Raw genomic sequence first — 15,860 nt, 5'->3', positions numbered from 1 at the left:
TATACTAATAAGAAAATCCTAGGCAGATAATGGGAACTAAGAATGACTCCACTGCAGCTCCGGCGACGCCGGAGCTACAGAATCTGACCGATTAAGTGGATTCGAGCTGTCCTCCACGTACCGGAGTGAGGATATAACCCAAAATCAGATACAGGGTGAAGAGCGAGACGTAACAGGGTGGGATAGTTAAATACCTGGCGGAGTTGAAGACTCCGCCGATGTAAATAACTGGGTATAGTAAGATAATAACTTACAACAGAATGTGGATGTTATATTATGTGTAATAACCATGCAGGCAAAATGTAATCCCATAGACAGGCCGGCACCTTTCACATATCCAAAGAAGCATAGCTATCCCGAGGTCGGGTCCAGCTTACGCTGGAGTCCTGAGGCTGCCGGAGCGGGGTGGGAAGAGGTGGGCTTCATAGATAAGTTGAAGGGAGGGATACACTACCCTAGTAGGTCGGGGTGTGTCCCACTCCCCGCGCCTGGTGGCCAACCATGGCTCGGTCGAGCAGGGTTCCCCCCTCTACACCACTAGCAGCGCGGCAGAGTACGGCAGGCCCGCTCACCGAGTGTACCCTCAGTGAAACCCCCTTCTCCCCCATGGATGACTCTGGATGGCTATCTGAGGTAGCGTGAGCGAGTCGTCACTCTACCGAAGTGGTGAGCGAGGGGTAGGGGTGGGGGGGGGGACTGAGAGGGGTCGGTAGCAGGGTGGCTCGTACGTGATCGACCGGAGACACTCAGCCGGGTGAACAGCCACGCGGTGTGAGAGGCCAGTCGATCCAAGAAGGCCTATAGGCCAACTAGGTGCCGGCTACAAGAAAGTAACACATAACATAAATATCCTGTCCTAACATGGGGGGAAGGAGCGAAATAAATAAAAAAAATGGAGCGAGAGAGAAAGGAATGGTCCTTGAGAAACTAGTTAAGCAAAATCCAACGATTGGAAATGTTAGCCTAGAAACTCAGAGCGGTTTAGCCTAGATGCTGTAACGAATGTTCGAGGGGCAAACGGCCAGGGTGGCTCAAGGACGGAAAGGGCTACGTCGGAACCAGGGTCCTTCCATATAAGGCAATCGATCTAAAGATCCTATCTTACTGATAAACAAGGGTTGATATGGCGTTTGAGAGGCGAGTGGCATTACTGCGTTGCAGTTTTATGAGTCCCTATGGAGATGTTGCATTTTTATATTCACCAGTGGGTTATTTTGGCAGCATATAATTGTGGAATTGCGAGTTTACCATAGTTTATATCCCGAATAAGTGATCATTTTGTTTTATATATTTTGGGCAGTATCATGGGGGGGTTGTCTTTGAGACAATTTTTTGAGTACCTTGGTGATCTCCGCTGGAGATGATTTTTGGGAATATGCTTATGGATGTGTCAGTATAGAATTTTTTTGGAGAATCATGGGTTTCTGAAGTTGCAAGCCTGACTAGACATTTCTATACTGCAGTTCGAGCACCTGATTGTGTTCAAGGTGGGACTTTTGCTGATAATGCTGTGATGAGCTCCGGGTTGCTGACTCTTTTCCTTCAGTGTTGATTACTCGGGAGTTTTGCACTATTTTCTGTTGACTATGGCATTCTCAGAGATGTTTCTACGTAAGGGGGTTGTTTCCGGTCATTTCCGATTGATGAAATTGTTGAAATGGCAAATTCCATAACGCTACATATTGCATTTAGTGGGGAAAAAGTAGGATTATGTATATTATATATTATGGGCTCTGAGAGTGAACTTCTCTGGAGAGAAGTTCACTTATTATTATTGTTATTATTTTTTTTTCTTTTTTTTTTTCTTTTCCTATGAGAGATGTAATTGGGGTCGAGCTTTATAGCATTTCTGTTTTAGACAGGAGATATAATTTGTCGGGGTATTGTAAAATGGGTGTTTGACATTATGTTTCATGGAGATTAATTATATAAGCAGTAATGGGTTTTGCTGTTAGATAGTTAAAGAGTTTTTACTGATTTTGTGGGTTACTGAAATGTCATAGCTTGAGAGAACATTTTTGGTGATAACTTGGGCTGGGTTTGTTAAGCTTTTTTTTTTTGACTTGTGAGAATTCGCGAGTTTGAAATGTGATGACAGAAGTCCGTAGAGTTTCTGTGTGTTCTGAGTTGGTGTGTGCTAATGTGTGAATTTGGCGAGTTTTTTTTTATTATTGGAGAATTTAATATTTTCTTTACGGGGTTGTGATAGTGATTTGTGATTTAGCGATCCTGTGGAGTTCCTTCACGAATTGTAGTTAGATTAGTTCAGTGGTCATATTAGTGGTGATTAAATAGGGTTAGTTGGAAGACGTTCAGTTAGTATTTCTTAGAATTTTTTAGGTCATTAATTGACAGAAGTATGTCTGGGTTAATTCTTCTTTAATTGACCGTTGACGTGACTGACATACTGAACGCCATAAACATCGTTCCCCCACGCGCCAGCAAGACGCCCTTCAACTGTTGCAGATATGTAGCTGATGTTTGCCCACATGCAAGAGTTTCTATGATCTAAGGGTTTTACAGTACTTTTGGACTATGGAAATCACCCGTTGTATTCCACAGGGAGGCGCTTCGCCTTTCTACAAACGTGTTTCACGAGTCTGTGCAATTACAGCTGTAGACCAATCATATATCACCGGGAGTGTGAGAAAGTTCAAGATGAAGAAATGTTTTTCTACAATCATTTGTTATTATAGCCCATATGCAAGCTGTTTGAAATTGTGTGTGATAGATATTGTACTGCCAGAGACGTGCAGTTATTTTTACCATAGTGTTTAATGAGCCGGCCAATGTGTTTCTTTTATATGTATAAGCTGTTTTATGTGACCGTGGCTAGGCTGGTGCTAGCAATTCAGGTTTATGGCCGAGCAATCTGTTACATAAAAGATGGTTTTGCTGAGATAATATGGATTAATAAAGGGATTTTGACAAAGGAAAAATCTGTTTCTGGGTAGTGACCTGTATTTTGCCCAGTGAAATGTTCCTATAGCACTCATTTCTAAGGTATAAATATTGCTAAATATACAAAAGAAACGCTACATGGATTATACCAGGATAAACCTTGTTCGCTCACCCCTGTAAAGGGTGTCGGTATAAAACTGGGGCGAGAGAAACCACTACTAGAGGTTCCCTGCCATTTAGTCTCTTCCTTTCTCAATTTCCCCCGTTCCAAAGAGGAGCCGTACCAAAGCCATCTACCGCCCGCTACTGCTACAACTAGTTATTCCTGAAAATAGCACCCGGAAGGCTTGGGTCTATAGGGTGAAGGAAACAAGGGGTGGGTTCACTGGGCGACACAGGTCACCTGCCCTAGAAATAGATTTTTCCTTTGTCAATCCCTTTTCTGGGGCGCCTAACCTGTGTCGCCCCGTGAAATAGTAACAGAGAATGGGTCCCACAAGCTTTGAATATAATATCAACAAGGCTACTGGAAGGGAGAAATTAAACTCTTTAAGTAATTCTACCCTATTTTAATGAAGTTTCCTTAAATCTATAGTAAATTTAACAAATATCTTAAATCTATGGTCCTTACTCTATGGAAGTATATACAGATATCACATACAAATTCTGGTAACGCCAGGGTGATTACTACACCAAGTAATATAAGGATATTTACATATGTACAGTACAATATGTACAGTACAAGAATGGTTCAATTGTGCAATACAAGTGAAAAACCAAGGTGAGGACTAGGGACTATAAGTGAGGCAGGTAGGTAGAGAAAGAACTGAAGAGAGATAAGGTCTATTACGACTAGGTATTTCAAAACATGACAAGGCTGTGTAAGGGGAAAAACAATGTTCCCTGCTGCCACTGCCAAAATGATTAGGGCTTCTAAGGATTTTAGGCGTTTAAATACTTTCGGTGATATCCCGTATACTTTCTAAGGTCATCCAAGTTCATGTGGTGGAAGTAATTAATTGAGGTAGCCACCCTGCTCAGACATCATGTACATGTGGAACTGATTCCGGGTTGGCCTGCTTAATAAAATACAGAATTTGTTGTCTAATTGCTTTTAGTGAAATTGTTCCACCATTCTCTCTAATGAATAAGGGACCTGAAGATTTATTGGAAGTTCTGTCTAAAATGATCTTAATGTTTTGACTGGGACAAAGGGATAGATCCTGTGGAAGTGGGACAATCTTCCAGGGGGACCACCTACTCTGAGGATCTTCATTCTTAGCCAAGAACTTTCGATCTGGGGATAATAGAACTTCTCCGGATGGAAGGAAATCAATATGATTTGGTTCTCTAGAAAAGAGCCAACAGTTCTGATATTGTGGCTCCTGAAGCTAGGCTTACTAGGAATAAAGTTGTTTTCCTAAGAAGGGTTATATAAGGACACAATTCATTGTCAGTGTCTGAAGCTAGTTTAAGTATGTCATTTAGAAACCAGGAGACGTAGAGGTCTGTTTGCTGGTCTTAATCTAGCACAAGCTCTCGGAATGGACTAGAAGTATGAATCTGTTAAATCAATGTTAACAAACTGGAATATTTTCCTTAAGGCAGATTTAGTTGTAGTAATAGTACTAGCTGCCAGGCCCTTCTCAAACAGGGTCCTAAAGTAATAAAGATATTTTTACATCATAGAATAATAGTTAAATATGTACAGTAATATAAGATATTTACATATAGGAATAATAGTTAAATATGTACAGTACAAGAATGGTTCAATTGTGCAATCCAAGTGAAAAACCAAGGTGAGGACTAGGGACTATAAGTGAGGCAGGTAGGAGAGAAAGAACTGAAAGAGAGATAAGGTCTATTACGACTAGGTATTTCAACATGACAAGGCTTTGTCAGGGGAAACAATGTTCCCTGCTGCCACTACCGAATATTTAAGGCTTCTAAGGATTTTAGGCGTTAAATACTTTCGGTGATTTCCATCCCGTATACTTTCTAAGGTCATCCAAGTTCATGTGGTGGAAGTAATTAATTGAGGTAGCCACTGCTCAGACATCATGTACATGTGGAACTGATTCCGGGTTGGCCTGCTTAATAAAATACAGAATTTGTTGTATATTGCTTTTAGTGAAATTGTTCCACCATTCTCTCTAATGAATAAGGGACCTGAAGATTTATTGGAAGTTCTGTCTAAAATGATCTTAATTGTGTTTTGACTGGACCAAAGGGATAAGTTTTTCCTGTGGAAGTGGGACATTCTTCCAGGGGGGACCCACCTACTCTGAGGACTTCATTCTTAGCCAAGAACTTTCGATCTGGGGTATAATAGAACTTCTCCGGATGGAAGGAAATCAATATGATTTGGTTCTCTAGAAAGAGCCAACAGTTCTGATATTCTGGCTCCTGAAGCTAGGCTTACTAGGAATAAGTTTTCCTAAGAAGGGTTATATAAAGGACACAATTCATTGTCAGTGTCTGAAGCTAGTTTAAGTACGTCATTTAGAACCAGGAGACTGTATGAGGTCTGTTTGCTGGTCTTAATCTAGCACAAGCTCTCGGAATGGACGAGAAGTATGAATCTGCTAAATCAATGTTAAAACCAAACTGGAATATTTTCCTTAAGGCAGATTTAGTTGTAGTAATAGTACTAGCTGCCAGGCCCTTCTCAAACAGGGTCCTAAAGAAAGTAACAGCCAGATTCGTAGTCATCGTCTTTACCTTTTGAGTCTTTCAGGAAGGAAGCTAGCTTCTTTACCGCTGAATCATACTGCCTAAGCGTAGATTCCCGTATATCTGATTCTAGAAACAAGGTGTTAATAGGATCCATGTTGTGTTTCTTTTTTGTGCCGCGATTTCATGAAGTCCATAAAGTTAGGGCCTTCTGAATCCTTGAGGAAGCACACACAGTCCTCGTTTGTACTAACTGTGTTAGCCTCGGGTTGGGGATCCGTTGGGGTCGGAGTCCCAACTCCCCTAGTAATGGGAACCAATTGCTCTTGGGCCAGTTGGGAGCTACCAGTGCAATCCGTCCTTTGAAGGATCTGAGTTTGTCCAGGATTTTCATTAGTAGGTTTATTGGTGGAAATAGGTTATCCTTTGCCAAATGTTCCAATCTATGGACATGGCGTCTGTGGTGGGGCATAGGGTCCAGATTGGGGCCACATAGCACTTGTAGCTTGTGGTTGGACTCTGTGGCAAATAATTCTAACTTGGAGACCTGGGCTCTGCTGACTGATCCATTTGAATGACATGTCGTCTAAGGACCATTCCGATTCCAGCGGAGTTGTCCTTGACAGTGCATCTGCCACCACGTTCCTTACTCCTGCCAGGTGAGTAGCTGACAGATGCCACTGGTTCTTTGCTGCCAAAGAAAAGATTGCTATCATGACATGATTTATGTGGCTTGATTTGGAACCTCCTCTGTTTATGCAGTGGACTATTACAGCGCTGTCTAATACTAACCTGATATGGATCTTCCTCGCCGGAGAGAGTTTCCTTAGGGTTAGAAATACTGGCATGGCTTCTAAAACATTGATATGAAGCTGGCGGAGCATTAGTGACCAAGAGCCTTGAACCTTTTCGTATTGGGAGTGATCCTCCCCACCGCGCTTAGTGAGGCGTCCATGTGGACCACTAAACTTGGTGGAGGGAAGTGTAATGGTATTGATTTTGCCAGGTTCTTGACTTCTGTCCATGGACGCAGTCTCTTCCGTAGTATCCGAGGGATGCAGGAAATTTTTGTCTCGCAATTTCCTGTTCGCTCTGGTCCGCCAAACCCGGCTTATATCTTTCAGTTTGGCTTTTAACAGAACATCTGTTACTGAGGCAAATTGGAGTGAACCAAAGAATCTTTCTTGGTTCCGCCGGGACGTCTGTTTGCCTTTGAGGAAATGCCTCGTAGCCTTTGCTATTTCCCTTCATTTCTCTGGTGGGATCGATAATTTGTGTGAATTCAGATCCCATTGTATTCCCAACCACTGAAAACGTGGTGCCGGAGTAAGCCAGGATTTTTTTTTGTTTATCTGGAATCCTAGGTATTCCAGAAATCTTACCACTTTGTGGGTTGCTCTGAGACATTCTTTGTCGTTTGTGGCCCAGATGAGCCAGTCGTCTAGGTAGGCTACTAACATTATCCCTTGAGCTCTCAGTTCTTGTACTGGGCACTATGTTGAGCCCGAAAGGCATAAGCCTGTTTGCCTAGCCTGAAGCCTAAGAAGGGGCGGAAGTGCCTTGCTACTTGAACATGATAGTAAGCATCTGTAAGATCTATAGAGGTGGTGACTGCCCCACGGGGAAGTAAGGTCCGTACCTGTGAGACGGTTTTAGCATATGGAACTTGTCGCATTGAATGTATGAGTTTCAATGGGACAAGTCTAGTAATATATTCTTTGGCTTGTTTGAATCTTTCTTTGGAATGCTGAAATAGCGTCCTTGAAATCTTAAGTATTTGATCTTTGTTATTACCTTCTTTTGAAGAAGGTCTTTTGGGTGTACCTGTTAGGTCCGCCGTCGGATTGTTTTGGTAAAAACTGGTTGATGGAGGAGGCCCTTTCTTCCAACTCCATCCCAGTCCCTTTGACTAACATGCTGTACGCCCAAGTGCTGAATTTCCAGCGGTTCTTGAATAGGCACAGCCTCCCTCCTGCCTGAGGAGTCTCACTGGTTAGAAGAGGGTCGGCTACCCCGGCCTTCCCTCGGAAGCCTCTGTCTCTGCCGGATGCTCTTCCGCCAGCTCTGCGGGAAGCTCCTCTGGCTCGGCTACCTCTTGCGAACCTGTTATAGCCCTGAAATACCCCTTGGTTCTCAAAGGAAGCATTAAAGGCCGGGGAAGAGGTAAAATTGGCCGAGCTTTGGGGCTGCTGAGAGGGTTGGCTCTGCAGCAGCACCAACTGTTGTTGATTGGCTGAGCTTTCGAGGTGGAGGGTTGACCAATTGGGCTACTGGGACAGCCTGTACCAATAGTCGCTGAGGTTGAGCTGTCTGGAAGGACTGAAACCTCCTCGCTCTCTTCTTGCCCTGGAGTGTGCTCCAGAGGGTTTGAACTTCCTCCTGGGATAAGGCCCCAACGAACTTGCAGGCTCTGATATACTCTGCTGCTTCTCCCAGGACTCCGTTCACTATGGTCTCGGGGAAACAGGTTCGCCCCCCAGATCTAGGCTTTGATGAGCCTATTTGGCTGCATGGCAAATGGAAGCATCGGCCAAGACGTGCTTTCTGCAAGTTCCTCCTGGCTACTGCGAAGATCATTTACACACACTGTAAGGTGCGAAGTAATGACTTGCATCAGGATCTTGAACAGCGGTTCGTCTGTGTAGACCAGGGTCGTCATTTCCGCTATAGTGGGGGAATTGATGGACCTGCACAAGCAACATCTGGCTTCATACTCCGCCTTTGACCAGCGCCTCCGGAAGCCTAGGTAGGCGTTCGCTAAAGAGGGCAGTAGCACAATCTTGGCTTAACTTGCCTACAGAGAAAATTGCCGGGGCATCTACCCAGCACTCCATCCCTCCCGGGAACAGCAGGAAAGGCAAATCTGTTCTCTGAGTTGAGGCATGGGTTTGTCCTCTGCTGCTGCCTGAAGCGTCAGCTCCACTACCTTGGATGCACGGAAATGGAGTATCATTCGGCACCACAAACATCGTGAAAGGACTTTTGTGGCTTGTTCAACTTTGTGTTGGTACACTCCCAGTCTGTCAGAGTCCGGACCCAGGCTGATTGGGTTGGTCTCTGGGGAAGATGACAGTTTCTTTGGGAACCTGTCTTCCCTTATCAATGCCTCCACAGTAACGGTTCACGCATATCCCGAAAAGGGGATTGGAGGCCCGGCAGGTAGAATTCAAAGTCTTCTACTGGTCGGGTTCCGCAACCTTCAATCGTCAACATGCCCTCTGAGAAGGAGGCATGTGCTGCTAGCTACCAAGGGTTATTATTTTTGAACGGCGGTAGCTTTGATGTGTCCGGCACTGCCAGGGGTTTGTTGTGTTGCCCGGACCTGGAGGACTCCCGCCATCAAGCTCTCTTGATTTTTCAGCCTTTCTGTCAAGGACTGAATCAACTGTCCTGACGTCTCCAGGCTCGAGACCAGCTGAGGCCGAAACTCTCCTGGAACTTTGGATTGTACCAAGTTTTTCCCCATCTCCTACATGAGCATGCTAGAGAATGCTGCTGGGGTCAAATCCAGGATCCATGAGATCTGGATTTAGACCCTTTCCCTCTCAACCCCTGTCGTGGAGGAGCATCTTTTGCCGTGTCTGTCATCAGCTTGGGGGCTAAGGACGAACTAGATCAGCTATCCCTAAGGGGCTTCGGTTTGGAAGGCTTAGGGAGGGACTTCGTAATAGACCTATGGGGGTGTCTATTGTAGACTTGATCTTAGGATTACCGACCCCGACTTGTCCTAGAAGTCGTAGGTCTCCTGGTAAACCGGTATAAGGATGAAGAAGAGAAATGAAATGGGTTAAAGGACAGAACTTTAGCCCGTGTAACCAACTGCCTCACTTACCTCCCTACCTTCATCCTGGTTGTCGACAATCATAGGTTCGCAGTCCAAATTGATTGCCGCGACCACTCCGAGGAATTCTTCCCCAAAACCTTCCAGGTCTTCCACCAGCACGGCCTGCGTTTCCTCTCGGATTTTGGCGATGATCTGGGGCTGCCAAGTCCGCCGCTACAGCTGCTGACATCTTTGCGTTGGGGTAGATGAGGGAGCACATCTCCTCCGACAGCATGTAAGGTTGTTTTGCCTAACGTTCCAGCCGAATCCTCCGACCCAGATCTTAAGGGTCGTAAGGGGCGAATCCTTGACGGCTGTTGGGGGTTATGTAAGAGATAGTTACTTTTAAAATCTATCCTAAGTAAAAATTGCTACTATCTCAATATGCATTAAAGTATTTTTCAATATATCATCCAATGGACTGGTACCTACCGACTCGGTAGTGAGGTCGTTACTAAATTGTAGCAGATTTCGCACCCGTCTGGGTGCTAGACCAGCAAGTCGTCCACTTGGACTACACAACCCCGCATGAGTGCGGCATACCTCATGCCCGCACGGTTGCTGCAGGATAGCAGTACATACTGTCTCTGACAGCGTACCATCTGTAAGTTAAAATGATACACGAGTATCACTATATGGACCCGCCAGAGATGTATCCGGCAGAATGTGCACTAAGTAAAAAATGATACGTGAGTATGTATCACTATATAGACCCGCCAGAGATGACTCCGGCGGAACATGCATTTCTACAGTATAGTCGCCGTAATAAATTCCGGCGGCATGCATGTCTACTACTATATAAAGGCAATCATTTTCCACACCCCCCTCCCGGCAGCTCTCCGCCCGTTATGCATTCTCCTCTTATATTTTATAATAAGATAGGCTTGGTACCAACAGAACAGGGGAAAGCCTAAACCTGGCCTGAATCCGCTGGCACCGGAGAGGTGTTTCCTAGTAAACTAGGATTGCCTCTCTTAGCTCATGTCTGTCGCCACCGGATGGGGAACAGAGGTACAATGGTGAACGGGGAAGGAGCTAGGGAAGGAAAAACATAGTGCTTTGGTCCTAGAATACCCGCCGGGGTGTGAATGCCCGGCGTAGTAAACGGACCGAAAGCATATAACATAAACTTAAACTAATTAAACTACTGTGCCGGAGCACTGTATCAACGCCCATTCCGGGTCCCAGTTCCCATCAAATACCATCCCTCTATCTCCGGGTCCAGCTGGGGGATCAGAACAGGGAAAATAGGTAAAACCTAGGCCTGAATCTGATCATATAAGGGATCGTAATTGTTATATGTATAACAGAACGAACTCTTAGCCGGATTCCCGGCCCCGCAGGGGTGGAAAGATAGACAGGGGATAGGGGACTGGGGATAGGAAAGGCGAGACTGAGGTAGTACGCAGTGTATACCGTCCTGACGAGCCGGTTGGTCTACCAGGGCTCGCCTGGGTGGGCACCGCCCGTACCACCCCCACTAAGTAGGCGAGGAGTACCACTCCTCCGACTGTACCCCCCTACCCTCCCCCCTGCAAGAGGGGATAAGGCTCGGATGCTACCTGAGGTAGTGACTGGCGAGCTGTGTCAACCCACCAAGGTGGGATGGGGGGAGGGATGTCGTCTAGAGGGGTGGCCCACTCGCGATCCAACTTGGACACTACAAATCCGGCCGAGGTGGGACACCTGCCGAGAAGTCGTGTTCCAACTGATATCAGGGACAGCCGGCCTATAGGCCGACTGGTCCACTGAGTACAATACAAAGATACGATATCATATAATAATAAACACAATATAATAGCCCTGGCGCGAGAGGGGATAAGGGAGAATGAGGAGAAGGAGGGGGATAGATGGCGTATACGGTCCTAATCGAGCGGCTAGCCTAACCTTCGCACAATCGGAACGATCTGGTCAGGTCGGCCAGGGTGGCTCTGAGCAGCTAGCCTAACTTCCAATCGGAATTTTAATCACGATCTGGGACAGGTAGGCCAGGGTGGCTCAAGGAACCGATACGTAGGTCCACCATTAGGGCTATACACACCCCCTCCATAATTGAATTTTCGACCTGGTCAGGTGAAGGAGGTAGCCTCCTTATTGTAAGACCATGGGAAAAGGGAGAAGCCTATGCTCCCCAACCAAAAGACAAATCGGTGGGGAGATAGCCAATACGGGTAGGAAACAGGAGTCCCAGCCTACCCTAACTTCTCAAACCAATGAGGTCTGGACGGGTAGGCTAGGATAACCGTCACGCCAGGACACATATCATATACGTCAGGATATCTATAATAAACTCGTAAATTCTTGAGTAAATGCTAAAATCAATATACAACGCGACTACAATTAGTATGGAAGACCAAGTGAAAGTTGTCATGAATAATAAAGTTCACAGTAAGTAGTGATGCATGTAATGGCTGACTCGGGAGCGGCGCCTGCGGGGCTCCCGTTATATAAACAAAACGCCTAAAACATACTTATAACTAAAATCGCTACCCTTACAATAACAATTTTGATAATTGCAGTACTTAACTTAGATACAGAAGCTTCCTGACGATCAGACATCGTAATTAGTCACAAAATAAGTGGGCTTCCAAAACAACACGTGAAGCATTCACCAGTGCTATAAAAGGAATGACTATCAGGGAGCTAGTTGTAGCAGTAGCGGGCGGTAAATGACTTTGGTATGGCTCCTCTTTGGAATGGGGGAAAATTGAGAAAGGAAGAGACTAAATGGCAGGGGACCTCTGTCGTGGTTTCACTCGCCCCAGTTTATACAGAACACCCTTTATAGGGGTGAGCGAACCAGGTTTATCTTGGAATAATCCATGTAGCTTTTTTCGTGTATATTTAGCAATATTTATACCTTAGAAATGAGTGCTATCGGAACAATTCACGGAGCGACACAGGTTATGCCCAGAAATATATAATGTGATATGCTATGACATTTCTTGGAATGCAGAGACTCATCATTTAACTTCCCTAGAGACAGAGTGTTCAAGTGCCGACCTTAGGAATGCTGACATGTCTTTTTGAGTGGTGTGCATGCCTGTTGCTACAGCGATTGGAGAGGGGACTTTGAAACTGGATTCAAGCAGTTCATGGGTGTGAAAATTGTGTATGAATTTGTATGTGCGAGCCTTTTCCCCCTACATATGAGAATGTAGTGATACCAAGATAGGGAGACCATTACAGAGAGGCGGCAGAGCCAAGATGGCTTCTGCAAAGTGTTTTATTAAGTGTTAGTGCACATTGTGCTGAATGGGTAGCGTTATTATGTTTATTTTGGCCAAAGAAAGGTGGCTGGATTGTATTTGAATATTTATTTCAGAGATGTTCTATTTACGTATATGATCTTTTGATTATACTCTTATGCTTATCGGGGTGTTCTCCTGTCCTCTAACAGGCCATTCTGGACAAGGGGAATTGATCTGGAGAAGAGGTGAATTGTTCTGGAGAAATGGGAACTGACTTAATTACTATGGTGTAATGTATTATGACTTGCCCATATAATATTGGATTATTGGAGTAGAAATATGAAGTGTGATTATCTGGGTTCAATCATTCATTTAATCTTTCTGTTAAGAACCTGAGTTTATTTATGTAAATAAATGTGTATTTTTGTAATTCACGACTGATTTTGGTAGCCTAAGGTAATGGAGGGGAAGGCTGGTCGAGAGAGAGAGAGAGAGAGAGAGAGAGAGAGAGAGAGAGAGAGAGAGAGAGAGAGAGAGAGAGAGAGTTATCGGGAATCGAGAGAGAGAGAGAGAGATAGAGGAGAGAGAATGTGTTACCAATTGCCTGCTGCTCTTGGTCCATCGCTACCTTTAAAAATATGATAACGAGATAATCATCTTGTTTTATATATATATATATATATATATATATATATATATATATATATATATTAATCTACCTGAAGCAATGGATTTTATTTCTTCTACTTTTTGATGAAGTGGCTGGGATTTCATGTGACACATGGAATAGGTTATGTTAAAATACTGGGCATGCATTGAAAAATATTAATAATTTTTTTTAATTTTACTTTTTTTTATTCCAGAAACCAGTGTCAGTAAATCCAAAAGGCATAAAACGGGAAAAGGCTCCTACTGTTAGTGTGTGGAAAAATATGACTGTTCAAGAACTTGCAGATGCAGTTGGAAGAGATTTAGGTAGGATACCTTTTAAATACAGCATTACTGCATTTTACTGTATAGATGTGCATATTATAGTAGTGCTGTATGTTACCCAAGCTTCTGTGTAGTATCCTATTTTTTCCATTCAATTAGTTTTTTCTTTGTTTACAATTCTTTATATTATCTCTGCACATTAATTACAGGTCTGGCTCATACTGTATTTGTGTATTGCAGTAGTGCTTTGTTGTGTGGGCAAATCTTAAGTTTTTTGTTTAGTGATCGGATTTGGTTTGAAGCTCCCTGCGTTGGTAGTGGACAGGTTTCTGTCATAGAAGAGGGCGAACCCCCATTGACAGATCCGACTTGGATTCTACTAAGTAAGCGGATATCAAGTCCCGTTAGTAGACCAGAGTCTTTTCAGCTGTAGGTCATGCCCTCGCTGTAGCTCTTTATGCTATGCAGACTAATAGACAGTACTATGAAGTTTCTTCAGCCTAAACAGGTAAGAACCAAGGTTATTTTTATCCTACAAACAGGTGTTGTTTACCTTTTCTTTGTTATTTTCTGTCTTGTACCCTCCACCAAGGGTGTCAATCAGCTAAGTATATGTCTGACAGGAAAGTTCATGCACAAAAATGATATTGTTATTTTACAATAAAGTTTTGTACATACTTACCTGGCAGACATATACGATTGATGGCCCGCCCAGCCTCCCCTCAGGAGACAGGTATAAGAGAGAAAAAATCTGGCAAGAAAGGTACGTATGTTCTTACACCCGCTTCCCAGCGGCGGGTAAGGTAGATCACCTGACCTACCTGTCGCGTTTGCCGCGAGTTTTGAATTCTGTCGTGACGTCAGAGACGTAAGCTAAATATATGTCTGCCAGGTAAGTATGTACAAAACTTTATTGTAAAATAACAATATCATTTTTTGTTTAGTGGCTATCATATGAATATCATCTTTGTTTTGTAAGTTTCATGTTAAGCTTTAAGTATACAGCAGACCATGGATACAATAATTGACATGCTGGGGAGGGGTGTAAAATTGGCTGGAGAAGAAGTTGTTGTTTCAAATTTTTTAATGTATGAAGTAATGCAAGTTGTTGTTAACAATCCTGCATTCTTATACTTTTAGCATAGATAGTAATTTATGTCATGAAAAATAATGTCAGTCATAATAAGGAAATAACATAAAACAGGTTTTGACATAGGATAAGCCTATTGATGGTAGCTGGTGTGAGTCTTCAAAGGTGTTACACCCTCATTGTGGTGGGGTAAGAAGGTTAAAAGCAAGCGGCAAATCTCCCCCCACATAAACTTAATCTATCTGGCTACCAAACCCACCCTTAGTCACACTTTCCTCTTTACACTACAGAATACAAGCAGGACAATTGACCTATACCTACACACAGAACAAAAAAAACACAAACACATGTACTCACCCAACTGCAGTTACTCAGGACTATGCTGTGCTGTCCGCTGGTCGAGGTCGCTAAGACACTAAGAACAGCGAAGACAACAACCAAGAACCACAACACCCAAGGACCACAACTCCCAAGGACTACAACCCCACAACTCAACAACAACACAAAAAACAAGGAACACAACCACGACTCAACAACACAGCAAACAACAAGGAACTCAACAACACAACAAAAAACAAGGAACACAACCACAACAAAAGACCACTGCACAAACAATCACAAACAAAAAACAACACAAAAAGGCAACACACACACCCACCAACAACACCAAGGAATCACTACAGCTCACCAACAACAACCGTCAACCATAACAACTCATATAATCCAACAGAAACTCACAAGCACAACAAATCCACCAACACAGGCACAACAGCTCCAAATCAATTAACATCAAACTTAATACCAACCAACAACAAATCAACAACACACAACTTAAAAGAATTTCAATGCCTTCACTAGACTGCTGCCAACGCTACTGTCTATCACCAGCTCTCACCAAAGACTGACCAAAAACTAACTCAAAACACAGAACTCTAACAACTAATAGCACCAGCAGGCATCCCAGAACTCACCAACAGCCAATTCAGCTGTTAACCATCCAACCACCAATTACCCTCTCTCTCTCTCTCTCTCTCTCTCTCTCTCTCTCTCTCTCTCTCTCGCAGACATTGTCAAATGGAACTCCAAAACTCCTCCATATCATGATTCCCCCGGGACCCCATAAGACAGACAACCAATGTTAAAGAATTCTCTTATATAGTTGGTCTCAGCCAGGATAGTGTATTTTGGCCTAGTGATAGGAATATAAAGGACTCAGACAGGAGGCGGCTGTCTCCTGTCCACAATGACT

General features: G+C 43.9%; 1 protein-coding gene across 1 annotated transcript in view; it reads left to right on the top strand.

Moving 5' to 3' along the window:
• Positions 1 to 15,860, top strand: part of LOC135218795 (translation initiation factor IF-2, mitochondrial-like) — a 290,814-nt gene that overhangs the window by 32,146 nt on the left and 242,808 nt on the right. Inside the window, exon 3 of the mRNA XM_064255245.1 lies at positions 13,452 to 13,563. Coding sequence (XP_064111315.1) covers positions 13,452 to 13,563 — 112 coding nt within the window. The remainder of the gene's footprint in view (positions 1 to 13,451; positions 13,564 to 15,860) is intronic.

The sequence above is a fragment of the Macrobrachium nipponense genome, chromosome 1, assembly GCF_015104395.2.
Source record: "Macrobrachium nipponense isolate FS-2020 chromosome 1, ASM1510439v2, whole genome shotgun sequence".
Taxonomy (NCBI): domain Eukaryota; kingdom Metazoa; phylum Arthropoda; class Malacostraca; order Decapoda; family Palaemonidae; genus Macrobrachium; species Macrobrachium nipponense.
The sequence above is the reverse complement of the archived record's forward strand: the minus strand, read 5'-3'. Positions and strand labels throughout refer to the sequence as shown.